The sequence below is a fragment of the Arvicola amphibius genome, chromosome 13, assembly GCF_903992535.2.
Source record: "Arvicola amphibius chromosome 13, mArvAmp1.2, whole genome shotgun sequence".
Lineage (NCBI taxonomy): Eukaryota > Metazoa > Chordata > Mammalia > Rodentia > Cricetidae > Arvicola > Arvicola amphibius.
The window spans coordinates 50,733,004-50,754,371 of record NC_052059.1 but is presented as its reverse complement, the minus strand read 5'-3'; the positions used below and the strand labels follow the sequence as shown (position 1 = coordinate 50,754,371).

Genomic DNA, 21,368 nt, shown 5'->3' with positions numbered 1-21,368 from the left:
AAGGCAGCATGACTGATTTGTGTCACCATGAAGTTAGGGGTTTCCAAAGACACACAAAGTCAATAAGTATCTTTCTCCCCCTCCTTTCCCTCACAAGGACAGCATGTGCCCCAAGAGGCAGAGCCTATAGCTATTCATCTGAACCTTCACTGGATGTGGTCCCACCTCAGTGCATTCATGTTCAGAGCTCAGCAGAGATATTTTAAACCCAAGTTCAAGTTATGCGCTTTGTACTCCGATCTGCCCTTGTCCAGATCTCTTTAGACATGAGATGCTAAGTCTGGAAAGCTCGGGTCTGTTTCTTACTCAGCTACTCCTCCTTTGGTGTGACAGGCTAAGAGTCTTGGCTTACATGCTTCACTAGAGGTGGTCAGCTCAGAGCACAGTTTGATCCCTTGCAAGGAGGTGCTGCCCTGTGGGCATTCCAGGTAAATGTGAGAAACATCTTTCCAAAAGAGTGAGTCATGAGTCTCCTTCAGTTTCACAGCCCAGCTCCGATCTGGCCGCCAGCTTCTTTCCTGCAGGTTTATTCGCTTCCTCTAAAGAGGTGAGGTCAGGTGTTGTTGTTGGAGCTGGAAGCTGTGTGTGGATGGAAGGTGGGGCTGGGTGGGTGGGGGTGGCTCAAGGCCAGTAGACACCTGTCCTGAGTCTACTCTGCAGAATCCCACTTGGCCCGTCAGCTGGCTCTGAAGACCTGCCCAGAGAGACCTGTCCTGAGAGTCGGAACAGCTGGCGTTGTCCCCCTATTTCTTGCTGAGGGATCTGTCTTGGTGAGTCACTTGGCCTCTTGGAGACTAGGGTTCTTCCCCTGTATGTTGGGTGTTAAAATCAAGCCTCTAAACTCCCTGCAGGGACTTCCACGGCCTCAGAGAGGTAGAATGGTTTTACAAACAGTAAAACTCCACCCGGTTCTATCCATTGCTCTGCGTGAAGTCTGTGTAATTGCCTCATTTCTTGCCAAAGAACTGGCAAGTAGAAACCCTGACCCTGGACCTCAGTTTCCCATCTTGAGGGGGTGAGACCAAGGCTGATATGATTTTTTTCCTTCCTGCAGGTTCACGTCCCCCCACCCCCACCCAAAGCGCATTCCCATCACCTCCGACCTGCACACTTCCGGCAAGCATAGCTAGATCTCGGAGGAGGCCGCCCCAGACATTCCTGCTGATGCCTGTCTGATCCTGCCTTCTGTGAAGCATGGCCCCCACGGGATTACGGGACAAATCATAGACCCTGAGCCACACCTGCTCGGAGAGGCGCACTTCACAGCCTCGCTTGGCTCCAGCTGCTGCCAAGCCTCGAGACTCATTCCCATCCCCGCAATGCCTTCAGGAGCCATGGCCACCGCTGTATGAAGTTCTTCCTGAGCAGGACTTGACCTTGCTACCCAGCAAAGCTCTGGAGCGACCTCCACCACCTCCCATGCCTGGCAACCAGGGCAGACTAGAGAATGTCTGTGCCACGGATCCAAGTGGAAGAAGTGGGTGAGAAAGACAGGCTGGCAGGAGCAGCCGCACCTCCCGATGACCACCTACTCAGCCTGAAGGCCCTCACTGAGAAACTGAGGCTAGAGACCCGAAGACCCTCCTACCTGGAATGGCAGGCCAGGCTAGAGGAGCAGACGTGGCCTTTCCCAAAGTCAGCTGCCCCACAAGAGGCAAGCTTGGAACAGGGAGCCTGCGGAGATGGAGTGCCGTCAGTCCCTCTGAGGGAATCCAGAGAGCTGCTCCCACCTCCCAGGAGTGCCAGCCGGGGCGACGGACCTCTGACCACAGGCAAGCTGGAAGGCTTCCGGAGTATCGATGAAGCTATAACCTGGCTCAGAAAGGAACTGGTGAGTGGCTGCCCCACAAGAGGCCCACACAGAAAGTGTGCCATGCTTGTAACCTCTCTCCATCTTTCTGTCTGACTTTGCCTGTGCCCCTACATGATGTTTGTCCTTCCATCTCTGCCTGTTTCCCCTTGGCACATCTGTCTTCCTATTGGGCAAAGGGTAAATCCTATTTCTCAGTGGATGCATGTGGCCTGAGTCAGTCGACCCCTAATCAAAAATATGGAGAAAACAACTGTTATCCCCAAGGATCTGAGCCCACAGTAGGGTGTTCCTACCCTTTCCCCACCAGGATCAGACTCTCCCGCTCTTATTCCTGGACAGGCAGGGGATTCTCAGAGTTTGCCTGTACTGACTTCTCCAAGAAACCCTCTCCCCATGCACCACAGTTGTCTACAGGTTGGGGACCACCACTCACTCTGCAAGCAAGCGGCCTCTTTCCCTGGGGAGGGAGTTGACACTAGGTCGTAGGTCCCCCAGGTAAGGTGAGTGACTTTGGGAAGGGCTCTCAGTCTGGGAGTCATAGTTGTAAGTACTGGGGTTCAGCATGGGAAGTGCTGTTTGATAATTTGAGGTGTTTAAGAGCTGCCAGAAGGGGACACATGACTGACCACGCTTTGAGCGAAGGCTTTGGCAAAGAATGTTAAAGAGACTGCCCAGAAGTCAGGGTGGTCAGGCCTTCCAGATGGAACTAGTGAACAAAGACAGAAGATGCTGAGTGGCACAGCAGCTGGGTCCTTTTACTGCCCACAGAGGTTCCCCATCAGGAACCATGAAAAACCTGGGAAAGGAAGTGGGACATTTCCCCATGCTGCCCTCGGAAAACCACTAGGTTCCTCTATCATAGCAGCTTCTTAGCAGACCCGGATCCAAAACAAAGCCTCCCCCTAAGCTTTAGCTGCTTCCCAGAATCACCGGCAGGGCCATCTGACTCCAGGGAGCCACCAATCAAGGCAAGCTGCCTTCCAGAGCCAGTGGCATCTCTCCAGCCAATAGGAAAGCAGAAGCTGGCCTGACTTGCTTTGCTGAATCCTGCAAGACATCTCTCCACTGGAGCCTGAAATTTCTCATGGGCTGAAATAAAGCACTAGAGCTCAGGGTGGTAGCAGCTCAGGAGGTTGGGCCTTTGATTAATTGGGAGCCTCTCTAGCTGACATTGAGATGGCTCAGAACATCCTCTTCCATTGTGTATGCTGTTAAGGCCCAGCAGGATATGCTTGCTATTGACTTTTGCAGAAGACAGGGCACCTGTGGATTCTTGCTTCGTGACCACAGGGCGCTCATAGGAGCATGAAAGATGAAGGGGTGGGCATGCAGGGCCAGAGACAGACCCTGGAAGCTGTACCCTGAATTCCTGAGGCTAACCTGCTTTGATCTGTTTTTCACAGAGGGACAAAAAAAAAAAAATATTCCCATTAGCCAAGGATGCAATTTGTTGGTTTTGGGTTCATTTGAGAGTTTATTGCTTCTCCGAGCAGTGTTGTTTACTGTCTAAATATGTTCACATTCCTTGTGGGCTTCCCTTTGGAGTGAGGAGTAGAGAAAATATTCCTCTGAGTAAATGGAAAACAATAGGGGCTTCTTTCAAATTTCCTAGACACCCCCATCATCCTTCAGATGGCAAAGTACAATGGGGGGTGCTCAGAAAAGACCCCAAAGCCTCAGCCACACCTCAGACCATTGAAATGAATACCTAGAGTATGATGCTGAACATCTAAAGACTTTAAAGATTGGTTAAAGCAGCACGCAGCCTAGCTGAGAACAGTGTCTGAGATCTATGGGGCATACTTTACGCTCATTGCCAGGACACATCCAAAACAAGCATGGCAAGGTGCCCCACCCAGAATGTGCTGGCTAAGTGGAGGAGGCCAGCCATTTTTAGGGGTAACTCAGACTGTCGGATCCCAGGGCAGGGCAGTCATAGTCAGGACTAATTTGGTTGCCGAAGGCAGTCCTGATGTGGGCACAAGAAATATATGCATTAGTAACATGCCTCTATCTGCATAGCATTTTCTATTCTCCTGGGCGACGAGGGGTGGGTGATGATGGTGATGACAATGACTGACGTGTCATCGTGCTCAGTGTGTGTCAGGTACTTCACTTGCGTTACTCACTTCTCGTCGTTATGTGACCTCACCTTCCCAAACTCTTTTCTTCAAGGAGACCAAAAAGACTCAGAGAGGAATGCAAGTGGGAATAAGAAAGTTGTCATTTGAAGCCGGGGGCCATCAGGTCACCGTGCCAATGCTAGTCTTAGCTGCTGCCACGGAATACGACATCCTCCATTGGCAGTCGGTTTTCCTAAAGCTGAGTTCACAGGGATGTCAGCAGTCAACAGAATGCGTGGGTCGGAAGCAGAGAGAAAAACAAGGTTGGATGAGAGTCCCTGCCTTTCATTCCACTTTAAGAAGGTCCAGGGCACTTGCTGTCGGGTGAATTCTCTGACGCTCCTGGGAGTCAGCAGATATAGCTAGGAAGTGACAAAGCCGGGGCTCAAGCTCACTTTTGGGAAATGCGGGAGGGTGTCTGGTGAGCTGGCTTGACTAGGGAAGGCCCAGCTGAACATGCTGGAAAAGCCATTTGGTCTCCGAGCTCCAATGGGCATACAGAGCCCTCTGAGTCTCTCGTAAGGATGAATATTCTGTTCTGTGGCTCAAAGATGGGCATCTGGGATTTGGGATTTCCAATATGGACCAAGGGACACCAAATGTCATATGCCACACCACACCTAGAGTGCCAAGGAATGAAAAGAGGCCCAAGGGACGGTGAAAAGACTCCAGAGGGCAGATCCATGAGACTCCAAACTTGAGCTTCACACCCATCCTCCTGCCAAGTTCAGACAGCAAAGGGGTCTTAGTGAAGAACATCCTCACCCAGCCCAGTGAATGATGCAGAAACCCCACCTGATATAAGATGGTCCTCCTGGAGGCCAGCAGCAGCTCTGGTGCTGATCTCAGGACCCCCACGCTCAACTCTGCCCTGTGAGAAATCAGATACCAACAAAGGCAGTTCGTAAGACACTCAGCCGGAAGCAGCTGGACTAGAGATGCTTTCTTCTCTCTGTCTCAGTTAAAACAAAGCTTCATGCTAGTTTTCTAACCTATCTTGAGCTCACCATCAAGGTACCTTTAAAATCTCACTGTTTTAAGGCCCAGGTGAGGGTAGCTTGTATTACTTTTATTATTAGGCTGTATTTCTTTCAATGCAGAGTCGAGCTTTCTCTGTACCCCGGCACCCTATCCTCTCCCTGCACATCTGTCAGGTTCTTGTGCAAATTTATCCTTTCTCTCATGTGTCTGAAGAGACAGACGGAGACTCTAATGCCAGTCAGTAGTCAGGCTCCACTTCCCTGCCACACATACACACACACACACCACACACACACACACACACACACACACACACACACACACACTGCCGAACACCCACAATAGACATTTGTCTGTAGTCCTGAAGATTGAATTTAAAGCCCTTCCTTCCCATGCTAGCCAAGTGCCCTTTCCTGGAACCATATCCCCAGCCCTCCTTCTAGTATGCTTTTTGTGATAAGGTCTTGCTAAGTTGCATAAGTCGGCCTTAAACTCACTCTATAGCCCAGACAGGTCTTGAACTTGCAATCCTCCTGCCTCAGCTTCAGAAGTAGATGCAATTTTGGGCCTCCACCACCAGACCCTGGTTTTACTGGAAGTTTTGGTCCTAGCAGAGGGCAACCCATAGTGTGCCTCCTGTCTATCTGATGATCCTCCTGGGAGCAGTTAAAACAGCCAGGGAGACATTTGCCAATGAGCCCGCATTCAAAGGCAGGCTATACGGGGACAGGAAGCATTGCCTACCGTTCCCTGCCTCCTCTAGGACCAGCAGAGAGGGGTTGTAGGATCTGGACAGGTTTCTAAAATAAAGGAGGGGCTGGAGGCTTCCTCTTAATATTCCTTCCTGGCTTTCACTCCAAAATATGGGGTGTGACTGCCAACATCCCTGTTGACCTAGAGTAGGGTAGCTTTTCCTTCAGCTAATGTACCAAGGGTATTGGGACACAAATGCTCAAAGCTCGTGAGGTCATCTCTGAAGAAGTATGATTCCTGAACCACTGGCCTGAGTTCCTTCACTCTGAGCCCCACACAGGCTGAGCCTTGGGCCACATGGAGGCAGTGATGGAAGGAACAGGGCCTACAACTTAAGCTTAGGGACCTCCCTGGTCTTCCATCTGATATTCCTTGCTTCCCCTTGGTCCTATCCTGGGTCTCCATTCATTCAATGATTTTCAAATTGTAAATATCATATGATGTTCAACTAAGGCCTGGCATCTGCTTCAGCTAGATCAAGAGACCATGTCGCCACCCAAGTGTGACAGGCAGGGAAGTCTCTATGCTTGGTGATTTGGGGCCACCTCAACACCCCCAGGCTGGGATCCGACCTCACTATTCTCAGGGTCCTAGAAAATAGCCACCGTGTTCCTTTGCTGATTCTAGATTGCTCTGGTTATCAGGAGGTCATAAGCCCCAGCTATGCCCCTGCAGTGAAGACAGCTTAATGAATGGTCCGGGATGAGATAGTGGCAGTTCTAGAAGGGTAAAATGGGAAGGTCATGGTCCTGGGAGGCAGGAATATGTCAGCTCCTTCCAGATGAGTGTGGGATTCCATTTGTCCTGGTAGCTCCTTTTGGTCAGGGAACCAGCTTCAGGCCTGGGCCTGGGGCTGAGCCACCAATAACCAGTTGCCTATCTTCTGTCTTGTCTCTGTGGTCTTGCTTAGCAGTGCCGTTGGCAGACACTGAGATAAGAAACAGACCAGGATACCTTCTTTCTGCTCTGTCAGCACCAGACAGAAGTAAAAGCCTAACCTTACCAGGTCCCTGAGGCATTCTGTGGTGAGAACCCGAGAACCCGAGAATCAGTAGCACCTACACTGTCGTTTGTTAGTTTCCTTCAGGTGTTTGATCCCTGCAGGCAGAAGGTGTTTATAGTTGTTAGGAAACAGAATAAGAAACCTGGCAGGTGCTAATCAGGCAGGGCCCTGTGTCAGAACTGGAGACCCAGGTTCAGGTGGCACCTGTGGCCTCAGTTTGATCACCAAACTGAGTTCTCAATTCTCAGTGGTAAATCTAGGCAAACACATGGCTCCAGCACGTATGGCACCAGCTCTCATTATCCTCATCTGCTGGACGCCCAGCCAGATGACAGATCATGCTCGCTGTGTGGGCAGGAGGTCTGTGATGATGGCAGGAGAGAGGACTCTAAGGCCCCAGAGCACTTCCGTGAGGTGCTCCCGGAAGTTAGAGGCTGTCTGCCCATCCCATTTTACAAAGGAGAAAACAGAGGCTCAGAAAGCCCAGAAGTCTTAGAACAGAAGGGTTAAGTGACAGCCAGGGATATGGCTAAGCCTGTTAGGATGGCACCCATCTGACTCAGGGTCCAGGAGGCTTTCTTGTTTCAGAGAAACAAGTTCATAACACGTGCTCAAATCATGGGCCACAGGCTGTCAAAGGCCCACACTCAAACCGCGATGGTTTCAGAAGAGGATGCTCCTAGAAGGTCCCACAGGGTTGCAGGCCCTACCTCAGAGCATGTCACTGGGACCATTCTGTCTCAGGGAAGATGAAAAAGTGTTCAGAGGCAGCCAGCAGGAGACTGGCCGAGTGGGCCTTGACTCACAAATAGCCCAGGCATCTGTCTGCCCAAGGCGTCGTGAGCACCCAATTCTATTCCTCTGAGAAGATACTAACTTTGTAGGGGGGTTATGAAATTTTTATATTAAATCCAATTTGAGCTACATAGAGTGTACAGGATTGGCCAAGGTTATATAGCAAGACTATGTCTGTAAATAAATAAATAAATAAGAGAATTTATAGACAAAGATACAGGAGACATCAGGGCAGTGGTGATAATCATTTCTTAGTAATATCATTATTTTTACTTTTTTGTAGTTTTCATAAATTTCTAAAAATAGAAACAATATATATAATCAAGAAAAAAGGGTTATTAAAAATAAAAGGTCAAAGAAAGAAAGGTATTGGGTTCTTTTGTCTTGCCACTGTCATTGGAACTCGTGCCTCGCCCTGCAGATAGGAGTCCCCTAGGAGGAGAGAACTAAGGTCTTCCATCCCCAGACATGCCTCTGGGATCTGAGAGCTACAGGAGCTATAGCCAGTAGGCCGAAGCTGACCCCCATCCCAACACCCTGCCCACAGTCCCCTTTCTTCCCTGTGGTGTTGAGAAGGGAACAAAGGAGCCCATGGACCCCAACTCAGCAGAGCAGCAGCTCAGGGCACCCCAAGAGCCACAGAAGGCAAGAGGGGATTTTTCTCATCCCACCAGGTCGCCTGTAGCAAGATGAGAAGTCCTTGGGTGGCCAGGCTATGGAACTGAGGTGGGTGGGTCTGGTGTTGAGAGTCTCCCTGGAGAGAAGGCAGACATGGCCTAGGGACCTACCTGCAGGTGGAGTCCTTTGGAGAGGGGAGGCCAACCAAAGGTAATTGTTTAGGACAGATCCCTCCTGGCCTCTGTGGAAGTCCATGCTGTAAATCTGGAGTGGTTTGGGGAGCTATTGGGTAGCCACAGGTAACTGACTGTAAAGCAGCTGGTCCATTATCTGGTCATGGGTGGGGTGGGGAAAACACCCGCCTGCAATTAGATTAGTTTAGTTCTACTATAGCCCACTTGCAGTTTCCCCAATCGTCCCCAGTTTTATCACTGTAAAATGGGACAACAAATACCTGCCTGTCAAGGTATTGATAAAGGAAAATAAAGAGGAGGAACCAAAGGCCAAGATAAGTACTACGCATGCTTACTCCTCTCACAACGCTTGATGCCCACAGCCACCTTCCCAGGTGGGCACTACTGAGAGCATTACCACCCCCTCTTTACAGATGAGAGAACTGATTATCAGCATGGGGGATCTGAACTCAGATCTGCCCCAGCCTCAGAGCCAAACGGCTGCTCTATCCACCGCTCCTCCAGTCAGTGAGCTTGAAGGTGCCTTCTGCTTCCTCAGCCCATCCTCTCCGCTCTTGGCACTTTGCTGTGTTATTCTCCAAAGTCAATTCCGTTTTGGCCTCTTTCCAAGAATTTAATTCTTTTGCTCCTTATGAGATGGTATCTTATGGCTAACACATAGGCTGGCTATGGTGGACTCAAGTATTAAAGCGGTTAGTTCAGTCTGAAGCATGCCTGGGGTGCATAATCCCTTTCTAACATATATATATATATATACATATATATGCATATATATATACATATATATGCATACATATATATGTATATATATATGGTTCTATTGCAAAGTGTGGTAGTATAATTACATGTGTGTGGTGGTCAAATCAAAATTAGCATTTCCACTTTTTCAAGTACTACCACTTTTGTGGTGAGAACACTCAAATTCTTGAGTTATTCTGAAATATATACTAAACTGTTGTATACTGTTTATCTAGGTATGCTCAGACTAACAGAACCGGGTTAGGGCTGTAGTGCAGTGGTAGAGTGCTGCCTCCCATTCATGAGGCCCTAGCTTTAATCCCTAGTACTACCAAAAGAGTATTGGAATGAATTTCCCCTGTTTTGATACCCATTACCCAGTCTTTCTGTATTTCTCCATCGCCTTCCCAGCCTCCAGGACCTCTAGAGTTCAGCTTTCACAAATGAGTAAGAACATGTGGTATTTGTCTTTCTATGTGTGGCTTTTTGCACTTAACACAGTGTCTTCTAGTTCATTCTACCCTGATGAAAACTTGAAGGTTTCACAGTTTTATAGTTGGATAATAAATTACATTTTAAAAAGCCATTCCTCCCTTGGTGGACATCCCAGTCAGTTCCGTGTCTTGACTGTGGTGGACTATCCTGCAGTAAACATGGGAGTTCGTTAGCTTCTCAGGTAGTCAAGGTAGGTAGTTTTGTTTATAGTGGTGTACGTGCATGTGTGTGTGTGTGTGTGTGTGTGTGTGTGTGTGTGTGTGTGTAGCTCTACCTTATTCCTTTACCAGCATTTCTAGGTGAGGTAGTATCTTGATGTGGGTTTTTGTTTGCTTGTTTTTATTGTTTGAAACAGGGTCTCACTCTGAATCTCAAGCTAGCTTAGAATTTATAATGTAGCCCAGGCCAGCCTTGAACTCATGATCTGCCTATCTCGGTCTCTCAAGTGCTAGAATCACAGGTGAGTGCCCTCACACCCAGCCTCATTGTATTCTGATTGGCATTTTCCCAATGATATGAGATGTTGGACACCTTTTCCTAAATTTGCCTGCTACCATATTGTCTTCTTCTTTTTTAAAAATTGTTTTTACTGAGCTGTACATTTTTCTCTGCTCCCCTCCCTGCCTCTCCTCTCCCCTCCAACCCTCTCCCATGGTCCCCATGCTCCCAATTTACTCCAGAGATCTTGTCTTTTTCTACTTCCCATGTAGATTAGATCCATGTCTGTCTCTTTTGGAGTCCTCCTCATGGTCCAGGTTCTCTGGGATTGTGACCTGTGTGTATTGTCTTCTTTTGAGATGTGTCAGCTCAGGTCCCCGCTGGTCCTCAACTCCTCGCCTCTCCTGCTTCTCTCTGTCATGTGCCGCTTCCAGGAACATCTCCCTCCTTTCTCACCCCGATGTCGTCTGATGAATCAGGGTGGGGGCAACCATCCTTTTCCCTTTTCTGCTAGGGGTTCACACCTCCCCAGAAATGTTTGCCTAGTAGGGGGCTGTTTGGGGACTGGAAGTCAGAGCCCCTGATAACTCTGAAAGTCCAGCCTCTCATAGAGAAGGTAACAGTTTAGGGACTTTCCAAGTATGAAAAATTGAAAACCTTGTCACGTCTTTAGAGCTTCACACTTGGGTAGAGCCAGGAATTCCCCAGGAGGGCTTGAAGGGCCCCAGTTCTGTGCTTAGCCCTGACTCTAGTCTGGCCTTCCCAATCAATTCCGGCCCAGCTCACAGGAAGTAGACTAGGCCCAGACAGAGCAAGCAAATTAAACGGTTCCCTCCTCCCTAACTGAACCAGCCCAGGGGACTGGAACCAGGCTGCCAGCTCTCCAGTCCCTCAGCCCAGGCCAGGGACTACAGATAAAAGGGCCTTCCCACTGTCAAGAGAGGCCACTCCCACTTCTGTGGCCCAGCCACCTTCTCCCCATGAAGCATACTTCCACCTCCACCTGAGTCCATAACTCCCCTGGAAACCAGTTCTCAATGTGGAGCTGGCTTCTGGGAACCTTTGAGTTTTTCCTTCTACAGATTCCCAGAAACTCAAGTTTCCATTGAGCAAGACACCTTACCCATACCACCTGCCTCCTTCCACGGTCATCTGTCTGGCAGTCTAGGGGGGTCAAACTAAGGTTAAAGTGTCCTGCATTGTCTTGGTTCTACACAGACTCCAACACAATACCGGCCATAACAATGGCTGACATTATACTTGTCCAATCATAACAATGGCTGACCTTTGGGTGAAGCTAGGCAAATACGAGCCACAGAGTACAAAGAGTGTTTGCAAACCTCACGTTGTCCAACCATGTGGAAATGGAACGCATTCTGCCCCTCTAACATCCATCAGAGACAAATGGAGGCTCTGAGGCTGAGAGAGCACCCACAGGAGCCCCAGAATTAGGGACTAGATGCATGCTCTTCACCATGTAGTATTCTCTTTCTATCAGTGCTGGCTGTTTAAACACTGATTCCCAACCCCCATGCCCTTCTTCTGCTGTCTGTTTCAGAATGTAATTGTTCCGGCTGCTTCACATAGATGGGTCACGTATTTATCCCTTTGTCGCTGGCTAGTATCACTTGGCATAATGCCCCCAAATCCACTTGTGACATGTGTCTGAGTCTCCTGTTAGCTACGACTGGATACCATTCAGAGATTGACCGCATTCATCTGTTTTGCAGTTGGGGTGTGCCGCTATGTATGTGGAGGCAGAGGTCTCTGTTGGAGTGCCTGCCTCCAGTTTTGGGCGAAACCCCCTGGTCATATATATGGTATCTATTGAACTTATTTAGGGCATCCAGGGAATGTCTGCAGCCATCACTTTCATTGGCCCCAGCCCAGAGCAGGCTTGAACTTCTCTTTTCTCCTCAGGAAAACACTTGGTGCAGTTGGTGCGCCCTTCCCAGTAAGTAGGGTTCTGTTCTGGATTCTCTCAAAGGACTCTCCCCCCAGGCTTTCTTCCCTCAGCATCTCCATCACCTCTCCTCACCACACAGTGTGCTGGGAAGTCAGGAAATGTCTTCTCTTGCAAAGCCCTGTAATTACTGTTTAGTGAGCTAATCCTACCCTTAGGGGTTCGCCTTCTACCTGAAGAAACAAGCCGATTCTCCTAAGAGGTTTCTCATTTGCCTCCAAACCCCCAGGGTCCCAGGAGTCAGAAAGGCTGCCTCCACTACCTCAAGTCTCTGAAGACCCTACAATCCCCCCTAACACCCCGACCGGTGGCATCTCTACCCACTTCATGGGGTGCTATACCCTGATTGTGGAACAGCAAACCACAGCTCGGAATTCAGCCTGTTCCTGCCTCCCCAGAGGGAGGGCAGGCCACCCTGGGGTTGGGGTGGAAAAATAAATACATTCTACACTGAGCTCCAGAGGACAGTATTTGACCTAGGCCCAGTTGAGTTCTCTAGGCTGGAATCTTAGGACCAGTGCACCAGCCTTGATGCTCCCGTGGGTTCCCTTCCTGACCGGAAGGGAAGCCCTTGGCCACAGGCAGCTACAGCCCTAGGGTTGCTATGCACAGCTTCTTGTCTGGTCTGGAGACCTTAACAGTCCCTTCTTGGAGAAGTGGGGGTGGAAGTTCAGGAAACTTTAGTGACTGGTTCAGCTAGCAGGTGGGAGGGGCACCCTTGCAACAGGGTCTGCCCCAGAAGTCTACTGCCTCCAGGCCCTGGGAAAGCCACTGCTTGACCCAGAGGGATCTAAGTGCCACCATTCCCAGGAGGGCTGGGCCTGAGTTAGTTTCCTCTTCTATAAGACAGATAAATGTGATGCCTCTGGCCCAGGGCCGGGGAAGAGACAGACAGCCAGCAAAATGCAGGGAGCCAAGGATCAGGGCTCAGATCTTGCCATTCATGTTATCCACAGTAACCTGTGTCCTTTAGACATGGCTAAAGACATTAAATTTTAAAAGCCTCTCAGCCATGTGAACCCAGAGAGCATGATGGGAAGTGAAATAAGCCAGTCACAGAAGAGCAAACACTGTGGGGTCCTGCTCATGGGAGGAAGGGGCGGGGTCCTCTAGAGCCATCTAGGTCATAGAGATAGGCAGTGGAATGGGGTTGCCAGGGTTGGCGGAAGGGGTTGGGATTTTTTTTTTAACGAGCACATCTTTTGGTTGACAAATGCGGGACAATTTTGGCCTTGAGTGGTGGCAGTGGTTGCCCAGCAATGCATGTTTTTGACACTATTAGACTGTGTGCTTCAAAATGACCAAGACGATGCATTTTATGTTATATAGATTTTACATTTTTGTAACATCTTAAAGATGTTATATAAAGTCTTAGCCCTTCACATTTAAGAAAAAAAAATTTATTTATGTATTTTGTGTGTGTGAGAGAGGAGGAGGGAGAGAGAGAGAAAGAGAAAGGAAGGAGTGAAGGAAGAGAGAGAACACTGAATGCTCACTAGTGAGGTCACTAATTTTCTTCATGAAGAAATGGGCTGTATTTCCAAACCCAGTGGAGAAAGTGAGAACATTTGCATTCAATTGCCATTTGCATAACCAGGGGGGCGGGGTCCTCCTGAATCTCAGGGCTCTTTTGGCTCCTAGCCCCTGGACAGCTGCGTCTGAGGACAGACAAAGCATCGAAACAATAAGCCACTTGCAGACGTAGGCAGCGTCAGTGGCGGGATGGAATTGGGTCTCAGGTCAAGTAGAAACAGCTGGTGGCCTGTCTGAGTGAGCAAGCTTTGTTAAGGGGACACTGCTGCCCACGAAGCCCAGTGAGATGGCAGCTGCATTCCTTCCCTGCCAAGTCACACCCGTGAAGCCAAGGGACACCTTGAAGCCCTCAGAGTTCCTGGAACCGCAAGTGCAAAATACAGACCTTCACGGCAGGTGCCTGCGGTACCGCAGGGTCGGGTGTGGAGATGGTTTTTGCGAAGTGCTGCTAAGAGGAGTTCCGAGTACCTCCCTTTCCTAATAGAAAATAGAGATGCTGGGAAAAAAAAAAAAAAAAAAAAAAACCCGCTACAGGGTCCCCGAGCTTTGATCAGCCCTGCATAGGCTCCACTCGACCTAAGAGGCAGAACAGAGTTGTCAGTCTCGTGGGTACCCACAGTCTGAGCCCCTACCCCAGCTTCAGGGCCTTTTGACAGTTGAATTCCTCAGGCTATCCTGAGGATTTAGTGTGTTAGCTGTGCCTGGTTCATAATGAATATCAGCTTGTTTTTTTTTTTTTTTTTGATTGGCTCTTAGGAACCTTTATTCAGATATATATTAGTAAGTCATTGTAAGATGTCTGAGGAAAGAAAAATAGCAGGCTGCAGAGTGAGGGAGAGTCACATGGCCTCTGGTAGGGCCCTACGTCCCAGTATATAGTTCACACCCCTGAGCATGTGGTCAGCACTAACTGGACTCAGAGTTACTAATCACACTTAAAAAAAAAAAAAAAGGAGGAAATGAATTTGAAAGTTAGGGTGGGAAGGCACTTGGGAAAATTGGAAGACGGTAGTAGTAGTAGGTGGTATGATGAAAATACACTGTAGTGTCTGAATTTCCAAATTAATAAAGCACGCTGTGCCAGCGCACACATGTAACCTAATCAGGACTGTCCCAGTAAAAAGCCCTCATTGTCCTGCCCACCTCATCCCTTCTTCCCACGCGGAAGCTATGCTGCCGAATGTGGTGTCTGTTACTCTTTGCAGTCTCGCTTCACCTGAGCATCCTCTTGAACACCGAAGGATGGGAATGAGCTGCAGGTGACTGTAAGCTAGGACCGGCCTGTAGGAGGACGTAGACGTAATTGCTAGCCTGGCACAAAGCTTCATTGGGCCATGACACCTTCCCGTGCCACCGCAGTATCCTTCACCTCTCTGACCTAGGAACTGTGCCTGTTGCCGGACGGACCTGTCAGTGATCCAGGACGTCAGTTAGGATTCCTATTAACGAGTGTCCTCAGCAGAGCTCACAGAGCTGCAGAGCAGACCCCACACCCCTGCTGACCCATGTCTGGCCTTGCCCTTCCAGGCAGAGATGCGGCTCCAGGACCAGCAGCTGGCCAGGCAGCTCATGCGCCTCCGCGGAGACATCAACAAGCTGAAGATTGAGCAGACCTGCCGCCTGCACAGGAGGATGCTCAACGATGCTGCCTATGAGCTGGAGGAGCGCGATGAGCTGTCCGACCTCTTCTGCGACTCCCCTCTGGCATCCTCCTTCAGCCTTTCCACACCACTCAAGCTCATCGGCGTCACCAAAATGAACATCAACTCCAGAAGGTTCTCTCTCTGCTGAGAAGCCTTGGGATGGAAGTGGGGAGGGACCAGAACCAAGGGCTGGGGGCGGGGGCTCAGACCAAGTTACTCGTAGCTGGTCTCCCTGAAGCTATGCTGGGGAACGGAAGGCCCCCTGGGCTTCAGCCTTGCATACCTGGGTCTTCACGTTCAATCCCGGAAGAGTCTACAGACACTATGTAAGCAGGGGTCTCAGAGAGATCCCTGTGGCCTGCTCCGCTCTGTGGCCTAAAATCATTGGTGCTATGATGTTGAATCCCAAAGGGGTCACCCCCCGCCCCCGACACACACACACACAAAGCTTATTCTTACAGAAAGCTCTCCTCTGAGGAAGCTGGGAAGATTAAATGTGCGAGGCACCCTCATCTCTCATGTACTGTTACCACCCTCTCAGTCCTAGCTCTAATTGCTCCTAAGTAGGTGACTCAGCTGCCTGGACAGGGATGCGCTAGGACAAGCAAACCTAGAGGAACAACGAGGTGGCACGTGGGAATGCAGGCTTCTTTTTAATGGCCGCCAGCATCCTGGGAGGGAGCTCCGCCCTGTGACTTTGAACTACAGCCTTAATGCTACAAGGCCATGCTGTTTCCAGCTTGCTCCACAACACATGATGCGTGTACCTTGTATAGCTTCGGTAGAGGGACCCATACATCTTGCTGTCCATGCTAGCCCCAGTTAACAACCACTTCAGCTATTTCTCTGCCACTCACAACCCCAGGGGAGCACCTAGCAGTCTGCTGGTGACTAAACCGGACAGATAGGAAACAGATTTCCCCCAAGTAAATTCTACTGTAGGGGGCATGATAGAGGCCTTCCTGGTGGGACCTGATGGTGTCACCCACAATACCTTATCCTCAGCACCAAAGACCCCAGGGAGTCCAGAAGCCCGTCCCGAGCCTCTCTTCAAGACTGTGCCTGACCTAAACAATGAATTTTAATTGACCATGACTGTTAACTAATGTGTTGCTAACTCGTTAATACCCGTCTGATTCTTGTCCAAATGGAGAGCCAGTTGAGTAAGCCAAGCGAGTTTGGGGTTTAGTTTTGAGAGTTTTTTCCCCCTCAGGAGAACCTGGAGATCAGCAAAATGTTAAGTTGATCAGTTCAGGGAAGACCTGATACAGCACATCTGGCCACATGTAATCCTGTTGACACAAGTTTCTCAGACATTGGGTGTGTCTAGTGAGGCCGGCTCATTCGCAGAGGGGCCAAAGGGAAGCCAGGAATGAGAACAGCTTCCCTCAAGTCACCTGGCTGCTAAGTAGCTGTAGAATGCTAAGGTGTGAAATTACTGTGAGTCAGGCCTAGACGGATCTCCTGTCAATGAACTTAAACTCCAAAAGATGGTCCCGAGGTTCCTCCAAACCCATAAGTTGCCAGCTTCTCCCTCCCTCCCTTTCAGGCCCCACCCATTCTCCCCACTTTGCAATCTAAAGTCTTGGGGGAGGGGAAGAAGCATGATGCCAGGATGAAAGACCCTTGGCATTTCCCATCTGTCATAGCCCTGTAGTCTGCACTGACTGCTCTCTGTATATAATGTTTGTTCTCCTTGGAATCCTCATGGGCTGTGTCCACACACAGCATAACACACCCAGGGAGAGGCTGAAATGGGAAGGTATGACTGAATGGTCTCTTCCTTGTGATTTCAGAGCCAGGCAGTTTGTGTTTTTTAAAGGTAGAATAAGATACCCAAGATTTTTTAAAAGCCCTGACGTCCAGAGGCCTTGACCCCAGTCCCTTCCTTAGAGACCACACAAAACACTGCCAAGTCCCAAGAGGCCTCAGCAGCTCTCCTGACTCTAGCTTCCCACTGGCTGTCCCTCACACACCATGTCGCAGAGAACACATGAAAGAAGGCCCATACCACATTCTAAAAACAAGGCCAACCTGCTAAGAAATTAATCATTAGTCAAGCTACCACATCTTTAATCCGAGCACTCAGGAGGTAGAGGGGGGAGGAAAAGGAGTTCAAGGCTAACTTATAGTCAGTTCTCCAGGCCAGCCTGGGCCACGAGAGACCACATCTTGAAAACATAAAAAAGGAAAACATATCTGTCATTACAGAAACTGACACCCTCAGCTTAAAGCAACCGAATTGGATGTGGTCAGCAACGAAATATGTGATTGAGCAGTTTGTGCTCAGCTAACCCAGCATCTTCCTCCTCCTCTTGTTCTCTGAGGAACTTTGTCCCAGGCATGGATTTGAATAGGTTAGATGTCTCCGTTTAAGTTGTCCATCTCAAGTTCATCCCGAGAGAATCTCATCCTGGAATGAAGACAGAAGGTGGGGGGGGGGTCACAAAAGTGGAGGGGAAAGTCATTCTATTTTCTTACGTGCAGTTAGTATCTGTTAGTTCCTGGCCTTTCATGGTGACCACAAGCCATTAACTCTTCATTCTACTTGTAGAATCCATGCAGAGACGTCTGTAGGTCAGTGGCAACATTAGCAGCCTTCCACAGCCAGTTTCCTGCCTTACCGTATGTACACAGACATTTGCTGCTTCACCCTTAACCATCTCCATGCCCCCCAAGTCTCTCTACCCTCCCCCCTGTGAGACACGAAATAGCCACTGTGCTGCCACAAGTTCATGCCATTGCCTCCATGGACTCCGCAGCAATCACAGAGCCCTAGAGGGCCTGGGCAGGCCTGGCTGTAACCTGGCCTCATCCAAGATCTACCCCTGTAGCAATACCAAGTGCTATTACATAGTCAATGGACAATTTACAATTTTATTTTTATGATTATTTGTTTCTATATTACTGTTAGTGAAAAAAAGTGAAATAAAAATATTTCAAAAGAAGATATCCAGATAGAGACATTTATTTCCTTTTTCTTGTCATGACTGCAGCATACATAAGACCAGGACCATAACTGGATGAAGGATGGATGGATGGATGGATGGATGGATGGATGATTTGAACAATTAGTTGAAGATGTAGGAGGGAGGAAAAGAATCTCCAGGACCTTCCTTCAAGAAGGGCCACTTGGAGGTGGTTACCATGGAGTTCCATCCTGTAGGCTGTATGAGCATACCTCATATAATAGCCATCCTGCCTGCATTTGACCAAAGCCAAAGGAGAAGTAATCCTTTCCGTCCTCTAGAGGTCTTTCCGAGCTGATTCTACTAGGCGATATTATCACTGTGTTCTAGGGGAGGCTGGAACTTCAGAATGCTTCAGCCCCTCACCCTTAACCCTGCAATCGGTATACAAGAGCGCTGTGGAAATGCCCCTGAAAACACACTCTGGAGATGCAGATTCTGGCTGCACAGTTCCAGAGCTGAGGACCTGCTCTTCCTCGTGCCCCGGAAGACCAAGGGCACCAGGGTCTTGAAAGAGTCCCGTCTTCATAACCTCAGAAAGGCCGTATCAGAGGCCAAGGTGGGGCAAGAATTCCTTTCTTTGGAACACCTCTCAGCAGCTCCAGGAGACTGAGCAGCTGTGGCTAGGCTCTCTCAGAAAGCACACGCAGCATGAAGCCCAGCAGGTCTCAGCCTTCCTCATGCTGCAACCCTTTAATGCAGTTCCTCATGTTGTGCTGACCCCCAACCATAAAATTATTATTGTTGCTACTTCATAACTGTAACTTTGCTGTTACGAATTGTCATGTTAGTATCTTGTTTCCTGATAGTCTTAGGTAATCCTTGTGGAAGGATCATTTGTCCCGCCCCCAGGGGTCAGGACCCACAGGTTGAGAACTGATAAGGTAACTTGTGGCTGTGAGGAAGTACAGGGCACTCAGACATCCACCACCGAAGTTGAGCATGTTGGTGCATGCATTTAATCCCAGAGTCCAGGAGGCAGAGTCAGGTGTATCTCTGTGAGCTGGAGGCCAATGGGGTGAATTTATTTAGTGAATTCAAGATTAGTCAGTGCTACACTGTGAGACCCTGCCAAAAAACAAACAGAAAACAAAACAAAACCTAAAAACAGAAAATCTACCACCACAATGATCATGCAACTCAAAGGACACATAGAAGCTACCCACCTTTCACACCAATGCCCAGGATGCATGTCCACTTCAACACAAAGGAAAGCTAACATGTGCTTTAAGTAAAAACAGTAAATGTAAGGGCAGAAGGCGACAGGAAGGGAGCGGTCCAACAATCACCTTCATGTTGGAACCTGGTAGCTACTCAATTCTCATAGCTGGATGCCTCTGCTGCACCCATCAGACTCAGAAAGTCTGAAAGCTCCTTGGACATCTGCTGGCCTTGAGTCTCATGTGGGTGGCAACTGGCCACAGCTTCACGGGCTGGGTGTGAGGGCCACCGAGGAGACACAAGGTGGGAGCAGGGAGATTGCTGAGTTGGTAAGGTGCCAGTTGTGTAAGCTTGAGGACCTGAGTTTAGAGCACAGAGCCCACATAAGAAGCAGGGCTAGGGCGAGACATGAGGATCTCTGAGCTTTGCTGGCTAGTCTACTGAATTGATATAAAGTCCAGGTTCAGTGAGGGACCCTGCCTCAATAAATAAGGAGGAAAGAGACTGAGGAAGACAGCAATGGGTGACCTTCACATGTTTATGTATGTGCAACACACACACACACACACACACACAATGAGCCAATGTGCCCTGTATAGAGAGACAGCTCTAACTACTAAAATCTCTACGTGTACAATGCTCAGAGAAGTCAGTGTTACAACTGAGTCATGGCCATGAACAGACCAGGGCAAAAGGCTAGAGACAGGCAAGGACACAGACAGAAGGAAAGATGTGTTCTCTGAGAGGGATGGGGAAGTGAGGCCAGAATGCCTAGTGGCTGCAGGAGCGAGGGGCAGCTCTCACCAGCCTCTTAGATTGCAGGAGTTCAGGCTTTCTTTGGGTAGTACAGGAAGTGTTTTGAGGTTTTTGAGTGGTAGATGATCCGAGGTTAAACCTTATCACAATCTAAGAAGAAGGCACTTAACTGGTGGTATGCAGAAAGCAGAGCTGAGGGGATAGGAAATGGCTTAGTCAGCAAAGGGCCTGCTTTGCAAGCATGGGGGCCTGAGTCTGACTTCCCAGAACCCAGCTAAAAAGACAGGCGTGGTAGTCTGTGCCTATAACTCCAGCCCTGGGAAAGCAGAGACAGGCAGACTCCTGGGGCTCACTATCTATCCAGCCCAGCCTAATTGGCACGGTCTAGGTCCCAGGGAGTGATCCTGTCTCCAAAAACAAGGTGGGTGGCACCTGAGTAGCAACATCTCAGGGGACTATGCATAGCCTCCCAACATACATACATGCATGCACACCTGCATACATGTGCGTGCACACACAAGAATGTGGAAGCAAGACGGCACAGAAGAGCAATTAGAGGTGGCGATCCGGATAGGGTAGTAGCTGTGGAAGGTTGGGCATAATCTCTGATGTGTATTTTGGGGAGCAAGCCCGCTGAACTACACAGGGTGGAACACAGGTGTTCGCAGGTGCTGGCCAGACTACGGAACATGAATGTGAGCTCTCGGAAGTGTTATGTGAGCTCTCGGAAGTGTTGTGGCCGTTCGTTCAAAAGAAGCCCAGCTGCAGGTCTTCATCATGCTGGGCCGACAGCCTAGTGTGCTCTGGGAGCTTTTATCGCCAGCCCAACCTGCAGCTTCCACATTCCAGACCCAGAGCCTCAATGGCTGTCTGGATTCCGGGAAATGTTGATTGACTCTACAACCTTTCCTCTTCCTACGTGAATACAGAAGATCCCCCCTTGTTCATTCTCCATATCAGAACCCGGTTGTCTGTGGTTGTGCAGGCTTGGGGGAAAGATGGAGCTGCACTACCCTGAGGAAAATAGCCATGCTGACAGACCTGGTCCCCAGGTCCTATCTGATGGGTGCTGCTCAGATAGAAGGCGGCAGATGTGGCTATTGTTTAAATGCCCTGTTCCTAGGCACAAGACAAATGTCCACAGAGCCTAGCCTACAAGAAGATACAGAGGAAGGGAAGCCTCAGAGGGGGTATAAAGGCACTGGAAGTGGTCGCCCCACTTGCCGAAAGGAAGTGTGCCCTGCACATGTGATTTCTATCAGTTAGGATGGTAGCAAGACTCCAGGGACTCCGCCTCTCAAGAGATGTGCCTAAGTCGTGATAGGCAGAAGGTCCCACACTGCCTGCTACGTCCCCACTTCTTACAGGGACGAAGAGGTACTCGGGAAGGGA

At 49.4% G+C, this 21,368-nt stretch overlaps 1 protein-coding gene across 1 annotated transcript; it reads left to right on the top strand.

Moving 5' to 3' along the window:
- The first annotated feature begins 1,447 nt into the window (after nt 1-1,447).
- Fam167a (family with sequence similarity 167 member A) lies at nt 1,448-15,238 on the top strand. The gene is made up of 2 exons (XM_038309620.1): nt 1,448-1,831; nt 14,975-15,238. The coding sequence occupies exons 1-2, from the start codon at nt 1,448-1,450 to the stop codon at nt 15,236-15,238; spliced, it is 648 nt and encodes a 215-aa protein (XP_038165548.1).
- The last annotated feature ends 6,130 nt before the right edge of the window (nt 15,239-21,368 follow it).